Raw genomic sequence first — 20,461 nt, 5'->3', positions numbered from 1 at the left:
CCCATGGAATGATGGGATGGAAATAAATGCATCATGGGATGGCGAGCATGCCCCCCCATGATGCATCACAATCCATTCCCAGAGCTCCCAGAGGCAGAGAGTGACAAGTTGTACAGTGGGATAGTTACCCACAATGCAACGCTCCCTCTGTCGATGCAAGAGCAACGACTGGGACACACTTCATTGATAAAAGGAGTGTTGTGATGACGTGCACAACCAATGTAATTAAAGCGGCTTATGATCGTCAACATAACTTAGGTCGACTTAATTCTGTAGCGCAGACAAGCCTTTATCCTGATGACCACCATGTGGAAATCTTCCAGGACAGGCAATAGGTAAAGGGAAATATATATATATATATATATATATATATATATATATATATATATATATATATATATATATGCCTAAGTTTTCAAAAGTGATTAGTCATTATGGGTGCCCAACTTGAGACAGCCCTAGGACATGGAATCTGATTTTTCCAGAGGTGCCATCCTGTGAAAATGAAAGCCCCCAAAATTGTCTACTATGGCAGAGGCAACATGTAGTGGAGGCATGTGGGGTCAAGTGCCCTCCCAGATTGGCCTGGTGAGGTGGGAGAGGGGCTCTGTCCTTCTCTCCCTGCCCCTCCCCCTGGCATGTTCGACCGCTCTCCCTGGCAGCCAGGTGGGGAGTGACAGAGTTGCTTCTGTCTGAGAGAGCTTCGCTGGGAGGCAGCGGTGGCTCACTCCAGGCCTGGGCTCAGCTGCCGGGGAGAGGAGCCGAGCATGTTAAGGGAGGAGGGACTCGTACAATACTCCAACTGAGGCCTCACCAATGCCAAGTAGATCTTAACAATTGCCATCCATGTCTTACATACAACACGCCTGGTAATAAGCCTCTGACTGCCAGATGCTGAGATGGACGATAGGGAAATTATCAAGTGATCCATCCCCTGTTCTGTTCATTCCCTCTGGGGTACCTGGCATTGGCCACTGTGGGAAGACAGGATACTGGGCTAGATGGACCCTAGCCGGAGCCCCTGCACTCCAACCCTCTAACCCAGCCCGGAGCCCCTTCCTGCACCCTGAACTCCCCATTTCTGGCCCCACCACCAAAGCCCGCACCCCCAGCCAGAACTCTCACCCCCTCCTGCACCCCAGCCCCCAATTTCATAAGCATTCATGGCCCACCATACAATTTCCATACCCAGATGTGGCCCTCAGGCCAAAAAGTTTGCCCACCCCTGGTTTAGCAAAAGTAGTTAATACGTATTCTAAGGAACCACTTAAGACGAAGTGGCCCATTACCACCCCGGTAGTCACAGGACACTAACACCTTTTTGTCCTACACAACTCTGCATCTAACAAACAGAGGTAGCTCTTTTTATCAGCATGGCATCTAACAGCCTCCTCATGTGATTATAGGAACTTATTGTTCCAACCAACCTCAAAAACTAGAAGCAAAAGCTATTGCTATAACCACACCACTCTGGGAAAGTGAGTGAAAGTAAACATGGCACGGTACTCACAACAAACAACGCTCAGTGCTGAGCACTCCAGAAACACTGATGGCTGCCAATTGGTGGAGCACAATCAAATAAACTTCTCCTTCATTGTTATTCACTGGACTGCAGCGGTAACTAATGTGCTTCTTCTACTGACACTGCCCCAATAATTACAGAATTTACCAAACGGTCCCTTCGCTAAGCCCCTAGTCCAATGTTTTTTCTCCTAACGGAAATAATTCTTGTCCCAGAGACCCTCGTTTTGCTACACCTCAGTGTTTGAGCTAAATCAAGACAGGCAGCAAAAAAGTGGGAGTCTTACAAGAACCGTTCCATGTGTGACAGAATGCACGGCATCTTCACTTCTGTTGTACAAGCAAAGTATCCTCAGCACATGGGACAATTTAAACAACAATCTTCCCAATCCCTATTTCATAGCCCTGGTGAGGACATTGTCCCTTTTAACATCTGGTACAAGGGTCGGCAACCTTTCAGAAGTGGTGTGCCGAGTCTTCATTTATTCATGCTAATTTAAGGTTTCGCGTGCCAGTAATACATTTTAACGTTTGTAAAGGTCTATTTCTATAAGTCTATAATCTATAACTAAACTATTGTTGTATGTAAAGCAAATATGGTTTTTAAAATGTTTAAAAAGCTTCATTTAAAATTGAATGAAAATGCACAGCCACCCCAGATTGGTGGCCAGGACCCGAGCAGTGTGAGTGCCACTGAAAATCAGCTCATCTGCCGCCTTCAGCACTCGTGCCATAGGTTGCCTACCCCTGATCTAGTACATAAAGGGAAAAAAAGAATGTGACTATATCCCAGAAGCACGGTGCCACTACACAGACACTTATTTATGGGGTTAACAGGGCTGAAAGAGGAAACTGATACTGAAAATAAAGTTGAAATCACTGGACTATGGAAATAAAAATCCAGTTGACTTCTTAAAATTCTGGGATGCGAGTCTTTGGCAATGTGAAGAAGTGGTGGGTGAGTGAATGGGTCAGATGATCACCTTGGGACCACCTTTGCCCTAGCCTGAAGGAGCTCCAGGTACAACACCCAATTCCAATTTCTTTTGCTTGCCACACCAGGAGGATTTTCAGTCTCTGGAGGATGGGCGGGGTGAGACAGAGGAACTGCTTCACATTTTTTCCACTGACAACCCCTGCCAGCTGATCAGGTTAGGAGCATTGACACACTTTTAAGTGAAGTCTCACTGAGCCCTCAGACAGCTTCTGACACCTACATAATCACAAGCCTCAGCATCAACAGAATAGCTAAGGGGGCTTTCCGAGGTGTCTGCCTGGGAGGCCAACCCAGGGACGGCTCATTTACTTGTTGCTCTTGGCCTGAGACCTGCAGTAACATTCCAGTGGAGTTCTCTCTGAGTTAGCTCTGTCATTTTCAAAGGCAGACACATGCCCTTGGCCCCAAGGAGCACAATCTAATTTCAACACAAGTGAGGATCATAAGCAGGCACAAGGGGAGGGTCAAGATGATAACAGCGTGATCATTTCAGTTACATGGGAACATCTTGAAAATATCGGCATCATCAATTTCTGTCTCATCTCATTTCTTGGAGATAGCATACACCACATGATGCCTGGACATGATCCTGCAATGTACCAAATGCTTCTTAAAAGACACTGAGCACCCTCAATTCCCGTTCTTTAATGAAAGTGGAGGATGCTCAGAACTCCTCCCCAGCACTTAGCACCCTCCAGGATGATGCCCTTATCTATTAGTCTGAGAGCATGTCTCCACTAGTGAGCCTACAGAGGCACAGCTGTACTAATGTAGCTGCACCGCTGTAAGATGATTCGTGTAGCTGCACTACATCAGCGAGAGAGAGCTCTCCCGTCGACATAGTAAAACCACCTCCACGAGCAGTGGTAGCTACGTCAGCGGGAGACACTCGTGTTTTTTTTCACACCCATGAGTGGCATAAGTGGTAGCACAGACATGGCCTGAATGCAACAAAACTGGGATCCCCAAAACTGAAAGACAGTGACACACACCATTTGAAATTTCACATGCATGGGTGCTCATGAGTCTGCTGGAGCCAGAGTGCCCCCCCCACTTTACACCATGTAAAGACTGGATTGCTGGGGAGGGGGGCGGGGCGGGAATCAACATACAATAACACAAGGCATTCTGGCCACAGCACTTATTCTCAGTAGTGTGAGATTGCCAAAGGGAATCAGTTTCCCTGGGGGTGTTTTACTGACTAGTCATACTCAGATACCTAGCGTTCAAGAGATTGGGTACAAGATTTAGCCCTGGTCTACACTACAGTTTTGTCAACCTAACTCTGTAAGTGTCTACACTACAATGGCACTCCAGCCAAAGTAAGTCGCCCACTACATCGACTTAATAACCCCACCTCCACGAGAGGCGTAGTGCTTAGGTCAATGCAGTTAGGGTGACACAGTGTCTGTGTGTAGACATTGCATTACTTACATCACCATGCGGGGCTCACAGCAGAGCTCCCACCTCTTCCCACCCAGAGCTGACAACCCAAGCTGTGAACCCACCCCCTGACTTACAACTGAAGCTGTGAGCCAGGGAGCGCCTTCCCTACACACACACAGGGTGCGGAGATCTATGAGCCCCACAGGGGGCGCAATTGCACAGCAGGGAGCCTACCAGTAGTGAAATTGACATTCTTGTCAGTTTCACTGCTGCTATTATTTCACATTTTCTCTCTGGCTCTGGCTGTCAGCCCGCAGTAGGAGGACTCCAGCTGTGAGCCCCATGCAGCTGCCAGTGCGCCACACTCTGGCTATCAATGCCCCACTTCAGTCAGTGCAAATGCTCCTGGTGAGGACACACACCACTGGCAGGAAGGTAGTGTGGATTCCTTGACCTAATTTTGTAGTGTACACAAACCCTAAATATTGTGATCACCAGGACGGGGAGAATGCTTTAGAGAGCAAAATGCTAGTTCAGCTGATTATTTTAGTCATTTAGAACCCCAGAGAGAATGCACTAGCTATATGCTTTAGACTTTTAGAGGGTGAATGAAGGTGCTCCTTTGTTTGGGGGACACGGCCACAAATAAATTACCTACAATGCATTTAAAAGACTCTGAGAATCCATTTTTCTGGGACATCTGCCATGCCTTATGCTGGATGGAAGCCAATTTTTGTTCTTAAAAATAAATCATATGCAAATGGGCATCAAATTAGGACCCAATCTTGCCAAACACATAGCTTTACTCAGGAGAGTAGTCCTATTGAAGTCAGTGGTACTACTCACATGACTAAAATTATACATGCATGAAAATCACTTGCAGGATCCTTGCCTGTGCAATTTTCTAGAGTATCTTTAATGGTACTGTACAGGCCATTAAACTGCTAATAGTGATTTAAGATTGTCTAGATGCATGAATTTTTCATCTACTACAATTTAAATTATTTGCATATATGCAGACACATGGCACAGAGGTGCGCAGAAGTACAGTATACTCCTTTGTAGAGTTACACCCCAGGACCCACCTTTGTAGTTCCTGAGACTTTTGCAACCGCATATAAAAACCCTCTTATTAAAAGCCACTTCTCTATCAATGTACAGGTAGGCTAGTGTATTAACTTCACTCTACTATACTGTAATTCCTAAAGGAGGCCCAAATATTTAAGTCACCACGCAGACCCACTCACTATTAGCATAAGCCAGTTTATCTTTGACCTCATTATCCTCAGAGCCCAGGGGGAGTTCGGGAATGAGGCTTGCACACACACTCTCACACACACAAAGGTATATAAGCCTCATGCTCTGGTGGAACACGTGGTCTGCTTTTCAAAGATGCTGCCGCTGAGCTCCTGAGGCTGACTGAGTCGGGGTTGCTTAGCATCTCTGAAAATATCAGGCCAAAATGAAACTAAGAATTGGTCTCTGCCCCCTACAGAGAGCCAGCCAGGGAGAGAATAAGATGCTGAAATGGGTAAAAGGATAAAGACTTAACTAAGCAACATCCCTCTACATACATTCCTGCAGGTATCAGACACACGGTAAATAAGTAAGATCTACTCTAAATAAAATCCAGGGTAGATCATTTGGATCTTGACAAATTCTGCCGCTGCTTCGCTAATAAAAATGGTCACTTTGCAGTGTGTATCAGCTGAGTTGTGAGAAAAACCACAATTCCCGGAGAGCCATGAAAACCTCACACCACCCAGACAAGTCCTTTACATGCACAGCCACCATCTCCCAGGAAAAGCCTGGATGCTAATGCTGCTAACCTTGGGAGGCTGCAGGGAAGAGAAAGAGCAGCTTGCAAGAAGCCGCCTACCATGGATTACAAGCGTTATGATCTTTGCTCGCTCTCCTCGGCAGCTGAGTGCATAGCTCACAAATCCCTGTGGGCTCACTGAAAAGTGAGCTGGTTTAGTCTTCACACAGTTCAGTATGGCTGGGCTGTGCAAGGGTATTTTTTCCTGGCCCTTGTCACTTTGAGCACAGAAACGTGAAAGGGGGAGGGGTAAAGTCACGCAAACCTGCTTGTATCTCTGGCTAATAAAAGCCAGCAATAATCTCCCTATCTCCCTCCCAGCAGCCACATCCACTGTCGACACAGGAAACCCCCGGGGCGGAGAGCAGGCTTGGAGGAAAGGGCTTACAGGGGCTGACTTGCTTACAGCTTCACACCACTGCCCACCCCCCGGAAAGCTGAGCGCGGCGGCTCTGCCTTCCCCCTAGCCCATGGCAAAAATGCCTGCCAGGGGGATCTGAAATCCGCAGCTAGCTGGGGTCACAGCCGCGGAGGGCTGCCCGGCTGCAGCGAGCTAGCGAGCGAGCGCTACTCACCTCCTGCGGCGGCGGCGGCTGCAGCTGCTCCCCGCGTTCCGTCCAGCTGCGGCTGCACCTCTGGCTCGGGCCGGGGCTTCGCCCTGCGAGTCACTCACAGTAACAACAATAAGGAAGTTTCCCCCGAGCCCTAGCAAGGAAGCAGCCAGGCGACATCCGTGACTGACACGGTGCGAAGTCCAATGGGAGCCCCAGAAACTCTCCAACCTGCACCAATCGCCATGTCCTAGTAGGGATCTGGAAGGGTGGGGCCAAGGCCTGGCTTGGTAGGAGAGGAGGAGGACGGGGGTGCACAGCGATTTGTTCAGCCTGGCAGAGCTGGGTTGTGCACGGGGTAGGTAGTGACATCGGTAGCACTGGCTGCGGGACGATGTTCGTAGGCGGCTGCTCCACATGCAAGTGGGGAGGAGGTACATAGAAAACGGTCTGAGCTCCAGCATCTCCTCCTAGGCTTTTAAATGGGTGAAATAAAATGCCAGGAGGACAGCCAGCGTTCTGGTTTCAAAATGAGAGTGTTTGGGGTTCACTCAGGAGAGTGAGAGAGAGACTGCATGTATAGAGCTGATGTCGCAGGGACAAAGTGAGAAATGGTGATAAATATATCTTTTCCATTAAATATGTTAAAAGACTAAAGTTACAAAGTCAAGCACTCTACAGTTGGGAAAGGCCAGCATTACAGTTGCCTGTGCAACCTAAATTCACCCTCCTTCTGCACATGCATTATGATACCATCAGTAATTAAACAATCATGCACTAGGCACTGTAGTTGTGGCTGTGTTGGTCCCAGGATATTAGCGAGACAGAGTGAGGTAATATATTTTAGTGGACCAACAACTGCTGGTGAGAGAGACAAACTTTCGAGTCACCCAGAGCTGTTCCTGGTTTTTCCCACAGGACCCTACCTCAAAGTGCTCACTGAATGAGCTCCTGCCTCAGCGTGCTCACTGTGCGTGACTCGCAGGGTGAAGCCCCTACCTCAGAGTGCTCCCTGAGCCCCTATTCAAGAAAGAGAGTTGGGTAACTGCACTACGTGACAAAAAACGAGTTCGCTGAATTAGGATGCCCCACGGAACCAGTCAGTTTGGTATTTTTGCAAAGGATCATGATGATGTGTAAGGATCACAGGCCGTGAATCAGACTTGGCAGCCTCATTATTTGCATAATAATCACAACTGTTTTCTTGTTTTAACCAGAGGTTGCACTGATTTCATATAGCTTGGCTAACATGGGGACTGTCCACCCCCGTGCGCAAGTGTTGAGGGTATGGCACAGGCAGGCAATGCCTTGTACAACACACTGCATACAGCTTTTAATTTCTTGAAAGTAAAATTTGTGATTGTGACAGGCAGGTTTTCATGAGCTCTCGAAGGAGGCATTTTTACAAATGCACTGGGGAAGATCTTGATCTTTAAATTTACCTGCTGCTGCCAGGGCAAAATTGTCCTGGTGTGCACCCCAAGAGAAACCGGAGGGACAAGAAATGTCCACCCATTTCATCTCAAGGAGTTTACTGCAGATAGAAGGGGAGTGAGTGAGGATGTAGAGGCCACCCAACCCTGGGCATTTGTTTGAAGCAGCAATAATTCTGGCATGGAGCTCTGCTGCTTACGTCCCCTCTGCTGAGAAAGACTTGAAAGACAGAGTGACTCCACCCCTCCTTCCCCCATAAATCTGGCAGATCCCCATGGAACTCAGGTGGTGGGATTTTGTGCAGGATCTCAAGAAGGGGATGATATGATAGAATTGGAAAAGGTTCAGAAAAGGACAACAAAAATTATTAGGGGTATGGAACAGCTGGGACTTTTCAGCTTGGAAAAGAGACGACTAAGGGGGGATATGATAGAGGTCTATAAAATCATGACTGGTGTGCAGAAAGTAAATAAGGAAGTGTTATTTGTTATTTATTGACTCCTCATAACACAAGAAATTAATAGACAGCAGGTTTAAAACAAACGAAGTATTTCTTCACAGAACGCACAGTCAACCTGTGGAACTCCTTGCCAGAGGATGTTGTGAAGGCCAAGACTATAACAGGTTTCATAAAGAACTAGATAAATTCATGGAGGCTAGGTCCATCAACATCTAGTAGCCAGGACAGGCAGGGATGGTGTCCCTAACCTCTGTTTGCCAGAAGCTGGGAATGGGTGACAGGAGAGGGATCACCTGATGATTGTCTCTGTTCTGTTCGTTCCCTCTGGGGCACCTGGCATTGGCCACTATTGGAAGACAGGATACTGGACTAGATGGACGTTTAGTCTGACCCAATATGGCCATTCTTACATTCTAACCAGCAGTCCCTGTCTTTTGTGCTCTCTGGGGATAATCAGTAGTAAAACTCCCACTGACTTCAAAGCTGAGTGTGTTTGAAAATGTCACCCTGTTAGCAATCACACCCAATCCTGCATACAGCTAATGTTTAACTTTAAGCACATCAGTAGTTGTATTTAAAGCAATGAGATTACTGAGATGTGCAGAGTTAAGCATGTGCATACATTTTTGCATAATTGTGGCCTTTATCCATAAATAAAAATATTTTATTCAAGTGAGGTTCATCTTTTCTCTGTTTCTGTCCAAATATTATTTTTAGTTGTATGAGCATGAAACATCACTTCTTTTATAACAATATCATGTCAAAGTGATTATTCCCCTTTTTTATCTTATAATTTTTGGAGTCTTTGGAGACATTTGGTAAAAAATATTTGCCCTGAGGCTCAGATTTTTTTTACCATGTTTCAGCCAAATTGTAAATTTGGGGAGGGGGAAGGAGGTGCAAGTGAGTACACAGCTATAACTAATGAGGACTCATTTTCTGATTTTAAATGGTTGTGCAATATTGCTTTGGGCTGTCTAAAAGCTGCTGCGTTCTTCCCAAAGGGTAATTGCATTTCAGTGGGTAATTACATTACAGTCTCTCTTTCCCCTACAGTGTCCAGGGTTCTGTACTGATGGAGTTCAATCCACTCTTGTGTGTTGCATTTAGCACACTTATTTTGCTTAAAAGAATACCATCAATTTACAAATTACACTGCTGACTGAAAATGTTTCATGTACTGTTATTACAAGTTGCCTCTAGATTACTATAAATAAGGGATTAGAGGAAAAATATATTTCTCTTTTTATTTATTTATTGCTTTGTTGAGTTTGTGATTTGGAAGAACTTTGTGTTTAGTCAATTTCTGTGTGTTTCTCCTGTATACTGTTAGTTTCCTCTGTTTGCATGGGTCTTTGATGTAACTATAAGAGGAGAAAGAAACCATGAAAAGTATAGGAAAATGTGATTATAAACCCACAACATTTGTGAGAGGAACTCAAGGCAAATGTAACACCTGAAACTATTTTTAAAGTATGTTTTTAATGGGCTAGGTTTCAAGTTGAAGATCCTTCCAAGCTATTGCAGTACCAATAACAACTAAAATAATCTCTCTTCCCACTGCTCCTCTTTTTACTGTTATGTTCATATATTTCTTGCATCCTGAGCTCAGGTTTCCATGTGCTGCCAACTTTCTTCATCTGGTTTTTCAGTCTGTATATGACAGGTTGATGAGTGTTGACTCACTCACCTTCTCTTTGGCATTCCGATGCAATTACTCAACGAGATATTACGGCATGTGTATACATTTTCTACAGCACAAAATCCAGGCCTGGTCTACACTCACCTTTGTAGTGTTTTAGTTATTTTCAAAGGTATTTAGGCACCAAAAGATGAAAAAACAATAGGCATTAGGGTCCTAGGCATTTTTAAAATCCCACTAGGCACCTATCTGTATATTAGGTGCCTAAATACCATTAACAATATGGTTTTTAATAGTTTACTATAGCCTCACTTGATTGAAGAGCAGTACGTCTGATTCATTTTTATATTTCCACATGTAATTCTGAACAAATCAATCTACATATATTGGATTCCAGCAATGCTGGTCATTACAGAGGAACCAGACCTTGACTCAGGGATTATTGTCTTCAGCAAGCTGTGGGTGTTCCTCTACCTAGGAAATATAATTAGCAGAGCTTTCTGACGATCTCACTTCTGAAGAGATCATGCAGCTATTATGAACATGAACGATTAAAACGTTACAGTGATGCTTTTAAATGTAAGTATGCAATTCTTTTTAGACAGCCTGGTTTTCAGACAAGCTGAGGTAAGGTGACCAGATGGCCCGATTTTATAGGGACAGTCCCAATATTTGGGACTTTGTCTTATATAGACACCTATTACCCCCCTACCCCTGGTCCTGATTTTTCACACTTGTTGTCTGGTCACCCTAAGCTGAGGGTAGGGATTCTTTACACAACTATCAGTTTAAGACAATGCATTCCTCACTGCAGCCAACTAGCTCTGCAGATGGAATGCTGGCCAAGAGAAGCTAGTTACCTTGGCCTGTTTTTAAGAGGTCTGGAGTTGAATCCACAACTGAAAAGGGGGAAATTGATATTGGCTAAACACATCCCAAGGTGGGGTTAATGTTCCAAATGCAATTTAGGCTCAAGAAAGGTGATGAGGTAGCAGCATTCATCTATTCTGTAAAGCTCCTTCCAATAGGTAATTAGGTATCTATCTTCAGTGTGTGTTTCAGATTCCAGTGTTGGCACTTCTTCCATATTTGTGCATGGTATGAATTTTTAACTGTGACTTATCTGGTGATTACACTACTACTTATGCATCTGAATAGCACTACTCCTCTTCAAAACTCTTCACAAATAGGTAGTAAAATAACCCTCTAAACCCCTCTGTGAAATAGGAATTATTATAGAGGAAATATGCTCCTTCAGCAGTGGGACAGCCATTAAAGATAGGTTTCAGAGTAGCAGCCGTGTTAGTCTGTATCCCCAAAAAGAACAGGAGTACTTGTGGCACCTTAGAGACTAACAAATTTATTTCAGCACGAGCTTTCATGAGCTACAGCTCACTTCTTCGGATGCATAGGGAGATCTCTAAGAGGCTTCATTTCAACTGGCTACCAGTTTCTCAAGATGCAAACTGACTCAGAGGCATATGGTGAACCTATGGCAGCTCCATGTTTCAAATGCTGCTGTTTTTAGCTTCCATTCAAAAGCTCCAAGCCCTAGACTACAGTTCTCTTTAAATACCATTTCAGCTCACTATGTTCTTATCCATGTGAGTCAATTAAAGTCTGGACACCTATTTTCCAGCCTGGAGGGGAAAGAGACCGACTGTATGTGAGAGTATGATTACAGATACTCCAGAGCCTGGGTACTTTTGGCCAGACCATCTTTCTCCTACCATACAGGATACCAGCTTGAGTAATAGCTGATCCAGGGATGACCTCACTGTGGTGCAAACAACCACAGTTGTCCGCACAAGTGGACAATCAGATGTGATTTCTGTCCATTAAGGATTGTTATGGGAGAGCTGTTGGAGACTTCTGTTTTCAGGAGGCAAGCAGGTACTGTTCATGTTTTGAGGGAATGAGGTTTTTGAAAGGAACTGGTGGAAAATAATTGTCCAGGGCTGCTCTAAACCACATTAGGGACTTGGCCAGGGCAGATCCTGCCCCAGCAACGCAGAGCCACAAACATTTTTTGTGCTCTTCCCTCTGCTCCCATGGTTTGTTAGGCCCAGTTAAGAATCTGACCTTCCATAGTTTGTGGAATGTTACAGGTTTCTGTTTTTTACCTTTCAGCTCATGTTGTCTCCATGGTGATGTAGAGTATCATATCTCTTGACCCAGGAATTCATAGTTGCAGGCTGTATTTTCATGCAGATATAGCATTGGTCTGTGATTGGTCATTATTACTTAGCAACATAGGAGATGTCATACCTCATCAAGTCATTAAATCTTCTGTCTCTCCTTCAACAGTAGCTAATGCCTAATTCTTTAGAGGCAGGCCAAAGCAAAGTAAACATACACACAAACCTAACCAAAATGCTCTTCCAGGTAGCTTGATAGCTATCTGGGTAATCATTCAATGCTGTATCTGGAGTAAGTTCCTTCCTGACTACTGTGATGATCAGTTTGCACCCAGAAGCATGATATTTGATTAGCAGATCTCAGCTGGAGTAAATCAGTGTAGCACTATTAACTGTTGATTTACACCAGCTTAGGATCTGGCCTGAATTCCAGCATGCAAAGTTAAGCATGTTATTAGTAGCCAAACAATTATCATGATTCTCATTGCTGCTACTTGCTAGTGCTAGCTACTGTCCATTTAATATGAAAACATAATCCCTGCCTTGAAAAGTTTACAATCTGAGAAGCCAAGTGACCAAAAAAGGGAGGGAAGGGAAGAGGAACAGCCCTGTTTTAAATTCAGTGTTTAGTGCCAATTGCACAGAGGTGCTGGTTAGCCAGATGATCAGCTTTCTCAGTATGCAGCAGTAAGAGAAAAGGTGCCAGCGTTCGTGTACTATCACTTAAAGGTAATATTAAAATAATTCCCAAAACAATGTATGTTTGTACTCCCCAAAAATCAAGCAGAAAACCAATCCAAAAGGAGCCTAGGGCATTCTGAGACCTTGCCAGGAACCATTGACACAGCTGTAATCATTAGTGCAGCTTGCAGGGGGTAGAGCTTTTCAACAGAGGACTCTGCACTAGGGAACTGACTTGGGGGTATGGCTACACTTGAAACTTAAGTGTGAGTGTGGTCACAGCACCAGCGCTGGGAGAGAGCTCTCCTAGCGCTGCACGTAGACCACATCCTCTACGGGTGTAGCTTGCAGCGCTGGGAGCCGTGCTCCCAGCGCTGCGGCACTGATTACACTGAGGCTTTACAGCGCTGTATCTTGCAGCGCTCGGGGGAGGGGGGTGTTTTTTCACACCCCTGAGCGGGAAAGTTGCAGCGCTGTAAAGCGCCAGTGTAGCCAAGCCCTAGAGATCAGAACAATCCCAAGCTAACAAAAGCCCGAGCTACTGAAGACATGAGACTCCCAGCTTCCTTTTCTAAAGAGCAGGTTTCTCTAGCACTGGGGCTTCTGAGAAAAGCTTGAGAATGTGACCTGAGTGCACCCTAAAGACTCAAAACCTGAAGATAAAGAAAAAATTATCCAAACTGTATGTTTTTACTTTAAAAGCTCATAATTTATAAGACAATCATTATTTTGTTGGGTGTAGGGAGCTGACTCATTCTCCTTGAATATTTGGGGTTAGAAATACTGTGTATGTTCTGATCACCGCATAATTCCCATCTCTTTGCATGAGCTTTGCCGCAATGGAGGACTGAAGAACGTATGAGCCATTTCACAGGCAGAAAAGGAAAACTTCAGACAAATTTAAAAAATCCATCCAACTAGGTAAGAGTAGTTCAGCACAACAGCAGCGTCTTCTGTAGTTAAATCAATTTGATCCTTCATTTTGTACCAGTGCTTAGGCAGCGTGATTGGATGCTTGATAGATTGACAGCTACGTCATCCCTACTGGTGCAGTGTGTGTGTCATGTATTTTTACATTTTATTGGTTTGTCTCAGATTAGTCAGTTCACAGATTTCTTGCCTGCTTTCCTCCTTGCTTGTAATTTTCATCCCATCTTCTACTAGCTTTTTACAGAAACATCAGAGCACCAACATTCGTTAACTGGTATATATTAGAGGGCAGATTCTCTCGTGCATTCTGGTCCCTTTGATTTTTCTCTGGTGGTACACAAAAGGCCAGGAAGCAGCCAGATCTGGCTAGCTGAGAATTCCTGCAGAATGGGGGAGAAAGATTTGTGAGGGGGCCCGGATGTACAAGAGTGCATTGAGCTCCAGCTGCTGCAGTCAGCTGGCATAAGTCAGAGCAGCCTAGGTGCTGCTCTAACCAACCATGGGTTCAGATCTACCCTGAGATTCAAGGAGCTGCCGCCCTCTGCTGTGCCACACAGAAACTCAGTGCAGCAGAGAATTTGGGCCCCTACATTTCCTACTGCAGTCTCTGTCCTCTCTTGTTAAGATTAATATTTCTTGTGTCTGGTGGCTTACTGTCTGTCTTTGTTTTTAAAAATTTGTATTTCTTTATTTAGTTTCTAATCCTGGGAATTATTTCCCCTTAACAGTATTTTAGCACATAAGTACACAGGTCTTTTCTCATCCATATTGTCCCTGCATTGTCTCAGAAGAAATAAAGCAAGCCTTATATTAATGTTGGAACAGAAAGGTTCTAGACCTGGAATGAAGGCAGATTAAAAACTTCTATTATAGTTCTAGTAGATGGTCCTTGGCAGACATGCGCTGATGTCTCTAGTCCCTGGAGGAATCTGTCTGTCAGCCAGCAAGTGACTCAAAGTAAGAATGACCCAGAGTTGGGGGTTGGGAATAGACTGAAGGCAGAACTCTTGATCTAATGGGATAAGATGCCATCTGACAAGCCAGACATTATTCACCCACCATCCATAAACATGCTTGTGTGGGAGTAATAACCCTGAGGTGACCATAGAAGTTTCTGTCACTGGAGGGAACGAACCCACTTATGTGTTTTTCCTGTATTCCTGCCATGGTTTAGCTATCTCCTTTTGGAGGACATTTACCAAGAGTCCCGGGCTGTCATGCCTGTATCCCGTACAGAATCTCCAGAGCAAGGCCGAGGTTATGCCAACCAGTGCTACAGCTGTAGTTCTGTATGCAAGTGATCCAGTGGCCCTTTCCTCCAGAACATCCATTCCCTACCCCTGGCTAACCCTTTTCACAGAGCACATCTCACACCCTTTGGCTTATCTTGACCTAGAAACTCCAAGGAGATTTTGCTCTAAAAGGATGCCTGACAAAACCAGCTCTTCTTCTCTGCAAACAGCATTAGGGCTTCTTTAAGTGTGACATTCAGACAGGAAGAGGAGTCTCAAAAAATACTTTCTAATGTGGGTTTCATACACTTTCTCTGGCCTACACAGACTCTCTGTCTTAAAATAGGTTTAGCTCCTCTGGATTGTTTTGGGGGGGTTTTTGGTAATGTACTCAGGAGCTGTAATGTAGACACAACTTGATGCCCAAAGTACTGCTTGTGAGGGAGTCTATTTTTATAAGATTAGGGCTTATTTGAGGACGAATTAAAAATAGCCTTGCAAGTTACTCCAGGCTTTATCTCTCATGCCCAGTTGCATCATACAAGATGGAGGAAATTCCTGCAGGCTACAGATAAACCTATAATCATTTAATCTGTACTGGGTTACTGTGAAATCCAAACAGAAAACCTCTTTCGTATAGTTGCACAGTACTTACAATCACTCAGAATTTCCAAGCCCTAGTGTAGAATCAGAAAATATAAAAGGAAAGAAACAAGTAGATCAGCGGCAGGCTGGCCCGGGGTGGTGCTTTGAGCCGCCGTGCAGGAAAGCTGAGTGGGAGTCCCAGCTCGGTTAGGATTTGGGGATACAATATTGCAGGATGTTCATCCCAATTAAATCTCCTCACTGCAATGAAAGAAAGTGCAGTGTATAAAAGAGGCACAGGGTCCTGCTGCCTGTTTCATCACACACTTCCACTTCACCCTTTGCAACACGATGGCAACCTCTCTCCTCTAGGAGTGACAGAGCCAGAGACTTCAGCTGCTGCTCCTCTCTGAAACTCCTGTAGGGGGTACGTGTGTGAGGAGGCATCACAACATATGGCACTTGCTTTGCTTTGGCCTACAGTTTTAGGAGGAAGGAGCAAGATGCCAAAGAGAATAGCCAGGCCTGCCCGGCCCACAGAGAAGTTTCTGTGGGAATCTGGAGCCATGGGTAGAGCCGGTGCTCCCCCCTGTGACCCTGTTCAGATCCAAGAGTTTAGTTTCCTCTGCACTGACAGAAGGAAAGGGAGTGTGGGGCCAGACTTATACAGGAATCACCTCACTTATCACTGAAATGCAGCTGCCTCTGGAGCAAAACATAGGGTCTGTGCAGCACACAGCAGCAACACAGAACAGTTTAGGACAGGAAGTGAAGAATACTGTATCTAATGTTTGTCCTAGATCTATATACGAGTATAAAGCAAATATCTCACCACACAGCAATGGCCTTGACCTGGCTTACTAATGTAATAGGAAATTGGATCAGAAACATAATTATGCTGCACCTAATGGACTTAAACACTCAGCTCAGCCTTCACTTCCTATTGTAACCGCTTCTCAAAATGGGCTTTATGAAGAGAGAAACTCAAGGAAACACAACAGTCCACCGGCAGCTGTACAACAAAGAAAAACACTGTCAGCTGTAAATATGAAAGACTGTCGTCATTTATTTCAACACATTTGGCAAAAGGGCCAGTAAAACACTTTCTTACACATGAAACTTGCTTTAGCTACCTGCCCATTGACATATTCAACAATGTGTAACAAACATATGGTACGCAGGGTAAGCAATGAACATTGTTGTCGGGCAGTGAAAAAGATGCAATATTTATATGCTTTTTACAAGAAACAAACTATACAGAAGAATACAGAAGTATAGTCTGCACTGTTTACAACCTTGCATAATGTTATCAGTGTTGGGCCTTAACTGTACAAAGTACAGGCATCTCCCAGGGCCCACCAGGAAGCCTGCATAGATCCACTCACATGGAGTTGGACCCTAAGAGTTTAACTTACGGTAGCAGTGACATTTATTTAAAAAAAATCATGCTTTTGAAAATGAAATCTATTTGCTTAAGACACCACACACCCTCTTTAAAAAGCTACTTACAGTAAAATAATAAGTTTACAGCTTGTTGGGAATGCAAGGCCCTTGCATTAATGTTTTAAAAATACAGCTTTTAGCGAAGCCTGGAAATGACTGACAGAATATAAAATATTTACCATGTTAGGTCCTGATCCTGAAAACTCTTACTTAGGGGAGTCAAAGGCAGTGGTTGTCAGAGTATGGACTGCTCAGTTAAGTACGAATTTGCAGGTTCAAGCCCCCTTAGGTAGTGGGTAAGGCTAGAAACTCATCACTAGTATATCTGATCAGTGGAAATTTCATCCTCCTCTCCCCTTGGCATGACTACTATTAAGAATGCATTGACAGTGTGCTTGGTTCTATACAAGATACAAAGTATGGAGAATCTCTGCCCCAAAGACCTTACAGGCCTAACAAAAAAAGACACAGTGAAGACAGGATGCATTGGGAAACCTATAGGAGAGGTGTTAATTCTTATTTGTTAATATTATAGTTGTTGACTTGCTTCTCGAGGTCACCATGTGAACATAATTCAGGCTTCTGCAACTGGCAAAGATAGTGACTTATTTTGCCGAGTAATCAGGCCCATGTCAAATAAGAGCACTGTAGAGTTAGAGTCATCACTGTCTTTACCAACCCCTCCTACCAGCATCTAATTAACCTCTTTTTCGCTGAACCCAAATCCAAATGAAATTCCAGGAGAACTGGGCATTTAACTCCAATAGGTACCTTTGAAATTCCTATGTAGTATATATACACCTGTCATATCACAAAATCACTCTCTCTCTCTATACACACACACACATATATATATACACACACATATTTTATAACCATTGTAAGAGATTATGCAGGGAAAAAAGTCATTTAACCAATAACAATAATACATTTTTGTTTAGTCAATGTTGCATTTGGCTAATTAGTTCAGTGTCTTTTTACAAACCTGTTCTACAATGTTAGGTACTTTGCAGGCCTGAGAATCACCTCCTTTGTTAAAGTGCAATCCCAATGGATGAATGAATCTGAATGTTTTTAAGGTGCAGTATAAATAAAAAACAGGATTTGGTGGCTTCTCCTCCCACAAGAGCTAACAATAGAAGACTATTCCAAGTAAGACTGAAAAATGTTTTTTACATTGCTTCTTGGCCACAATTTATGATAAGCTAAATTTTTCATAAAACTCTAAGGCATTCAGAAACTTTTCCCGAAGGATCTCTTCATTGCTGTATCTCGGGAGCATCAAGACGTGATAGCAGGTATTGGCAATAGGATGGAAAAGGTCTGGGTTTTCTTTTTCAAAGTCTGCAATAGTGAACTGAAAATGTCTCATCCCTTCGGCAGGGATTCGATCCGTTCCTGTCAGAAAAGCTGAGGGGAGAAAAAAAAAAGTCAACAAGATACAGATAGAAAACATATTAAGATAATATTATTGGAGAGTGGGGTTGGGGGCAGAGAATCACCAAGTAAATATACAGGTAATTGTATAAACTATTTGTTCTATGTTTTTTGTTTTACACTTAGTGTACTTGAGTATTTTGAATCCTTTTACTTGCTGACTTATAATGAGCATGATCTCTTCTTTTCTTTTTTAATCAAAAAGATTTTTTAAGTTAGAAACACTAGGCTAGGCTTTCTGTGTTTAAAAATTACGAATCTGATCCAGCAACCTTCTTGGATAAAGCAGGGACTACTTGTGTCAGTAAGGACCACTCACATAGTTAAGGACTCTTCTTAGGCCCCGACCAAGCCATCTCTTTTGTGCCCCCTCCTTCTGAGCTGTGCCACAATTTCACCTCAACATTTATAAAATTAAATACGAAAAGACACACAGGAATTGCTATCTATGGTTATCCTGCACTAAGGTACTATGGCGATAGATGTCTTGAAATACCTTGGAGAGAGAGATTAATTAGTAGATCTAATAGAATTTCTGTCCTGTGGGGAATTTCTGATATTTTGACATTTGTTGTCATCCCAAATCAGGAAAATAAATCCAAATTTCAATTTTTTTCATGGACGGAATGTTCATAAACATTTCAATTACACATTTTGTTCAACATTTTCAGTCAAAATTAAATGTTTCAGCACTCTCAAATTTGAAACTTTTCATTTTGGTTTGGTGAACCAAAGTAAAAGATTCAATTTTGACTTCGTTCAACATTAATCTGGGGCCTTCCTGAGCTGTCACAGCACCTCATGGGAGTTGTAGTGCTGGTGCATAATACCCCCATTCTCCTCTATGGACGGGGCTCCCTGGCTGGACTGCATCTCCCATGATGCATCACAGTCTCCCCGCTTGTTGAACCATTATGGTGCATCATGGGAAATGGAGTCCAGCCAGGGAGCAGTTGCCCAAAAGAGAAAATGGGGGCATGGGGCAACTGAACTACATGTTCCATAATGCTCTAAAGCTGCTCAGTTGAGCAGAGATTCATGCTGAACTGACCTGAAACTAAACCGTTTGATTCATTTAAAAACATCAAAATGTTCAATTTGGTCTACTTGAGCCGAAACATTTTGTTTAGATTTTCCTGGAAAATCAAAGAGTATCAGCAAAAAATAAATTTTGCCTGGAAAAATGGCATTTTCTGTTGGAAAAAATATTTTAACAGAAATCTGCACCCCAGCTGTACTAAGAAATCAGTTAATCCAATCAAAGAGGGAGCTGAGAGGAAAAGTCTTGACTCCTAGTCCTCTGCTCTAACTACTAACAAATACTTCTAAAATATTTCCAGCAGAACTACCTGATTTCTTGCTGTGGTTGTAGCTCATTATTCTACTAGTATCCAGTGTCACATTCTTTCATTTATATCCCATTGAAGTCAATGGGGTTACACTGATGAAGAATTAAGAAACAGATATTCTTCCACTTAGTCAAATACTCTCATGAGGTAACTGCTGTGAAGCTAATCAAATACTTCATGCCTCAGCTGCATGCTGATTCATGACCTATAGCCTCCACTGGTTATATATTAGCTTTAGGTGGAATAATATTTAGTGCATTATTTAAAGTGCCTGTTTTATTACCAAGAAAATTCTTCTTCTTTTCTTCTGGGAGTTCATGAAACACAGTCCAAAAATTCTTGATGGTTTGATCAGACTTTTCATAATCTTTGTACTTTGTATTCTGTCAAAGAGAATAAAAATAGCCCTGCCCAGTTAATCTACAAATATAAGACTGGAAGACACCTTGGTAAGTATTAGCTAAACCATCCTTGACAGGTATTTGTCTAACCTGTTGTTAAAATCCTTCAATAATGGACATTACACAGCCTGCCTAGGTAATTTGTTACAGTACTTAACTATCCTGACAGGAAGTTTTTCCTAACGGCTAACTTAATTTCCCCCTGCTGCAGTTTAAGCCCATTACTTCTTGTCCTGTCCTCAGTGGTTAAGAAAAACAATTTATTACCCTCCTCTTTGTAACAACCTTTTACATACTTGGAGACTGTTATGTCCCCCATTAATCTTCTCATCTACAGACTAAACAAACTCAATTTTTTCAGTCTTCCCTCAGAGGTCATTTTGTTGCTCTCCTTTGGACTTTCTCCAATTTGTCCACATTCTTACTGAAGTGGGGTGCCCATTACGCAGAACTGG

General features: G+C 43.5%; 2 protein-coding genes across 5 annotated transcripts in view; both read right to left on the bottom strand.

The window, feature by feature from the left end:
- The window catches only part of HERC3 (HECT and RLD domain containing E3 ubiquitin protein ligase 3), a 112,886-nt gene extending 106,231 nt beyond the window's left edge, over positions 1-6,655 (bottom strand). For 2 of the 4 annotated variants that reach the window (XM_050943990.1, XM_050943992.1), the window contains exon 1: positions 6,299-6,650. The gene's annotated coding sequence lies outside the window, so the exon portion shown is untranslated. Of the gene's footprint in view, positions 1-6,298 lie in introns of all 4 variants that reach the window. The other 2 variants (XM_050943993.1, XM_050943994.1) reach the window with 2 other exon arrangements.
- Positions 6,656-17,672: 11,017 nt separating this feature from the next.
- LOC127047362 (E3 ISG15--protein ligase HERC5-like) overlaps positions 17,673-20,461 on the bottom strand; it is a 94,581-nt gene continuing 91,792 nt past the window's right edge. The window contains exons 40-41 of the mRNA XM_050945481.1: positions 19,889-19,988; positions 17,673-18,229 (exon numbers count right to left, since the gene is read on the bottom strand). Of these exons, the coding sequence (XP_050801438.1) occupies positions 18,015-18,229; positions 19,889-19,988 (315 nt within the window). The 3' untranslated portion in view covers positions 17,673-18,014. The remainder of the gene's footprint in view (positions 18,230-19,888; positions 19,989-20,461) is intronic.

The sequence above is a fragment of the Gopherus flavomarginatus genome, chromosome 3 (genome assembly GCF_025201925.1).
Source record: "Gopherus flavomarginatus isolate rGopFla2 chromosome 3, rGopFla2.mat.asm, whole genome shotgun sequence".
NCBI classification, from domain to species: Eukaryota; Metazoa; Chordata; order Testudines; family Testudinidae; genus Gopherus; species Gopherus flavomarginatus.
The sequence above is the reverse complement of the archived record's forward strand: the minus strand, read 5'-3'. Positions and strand labels throughout refer to the sequence as shown.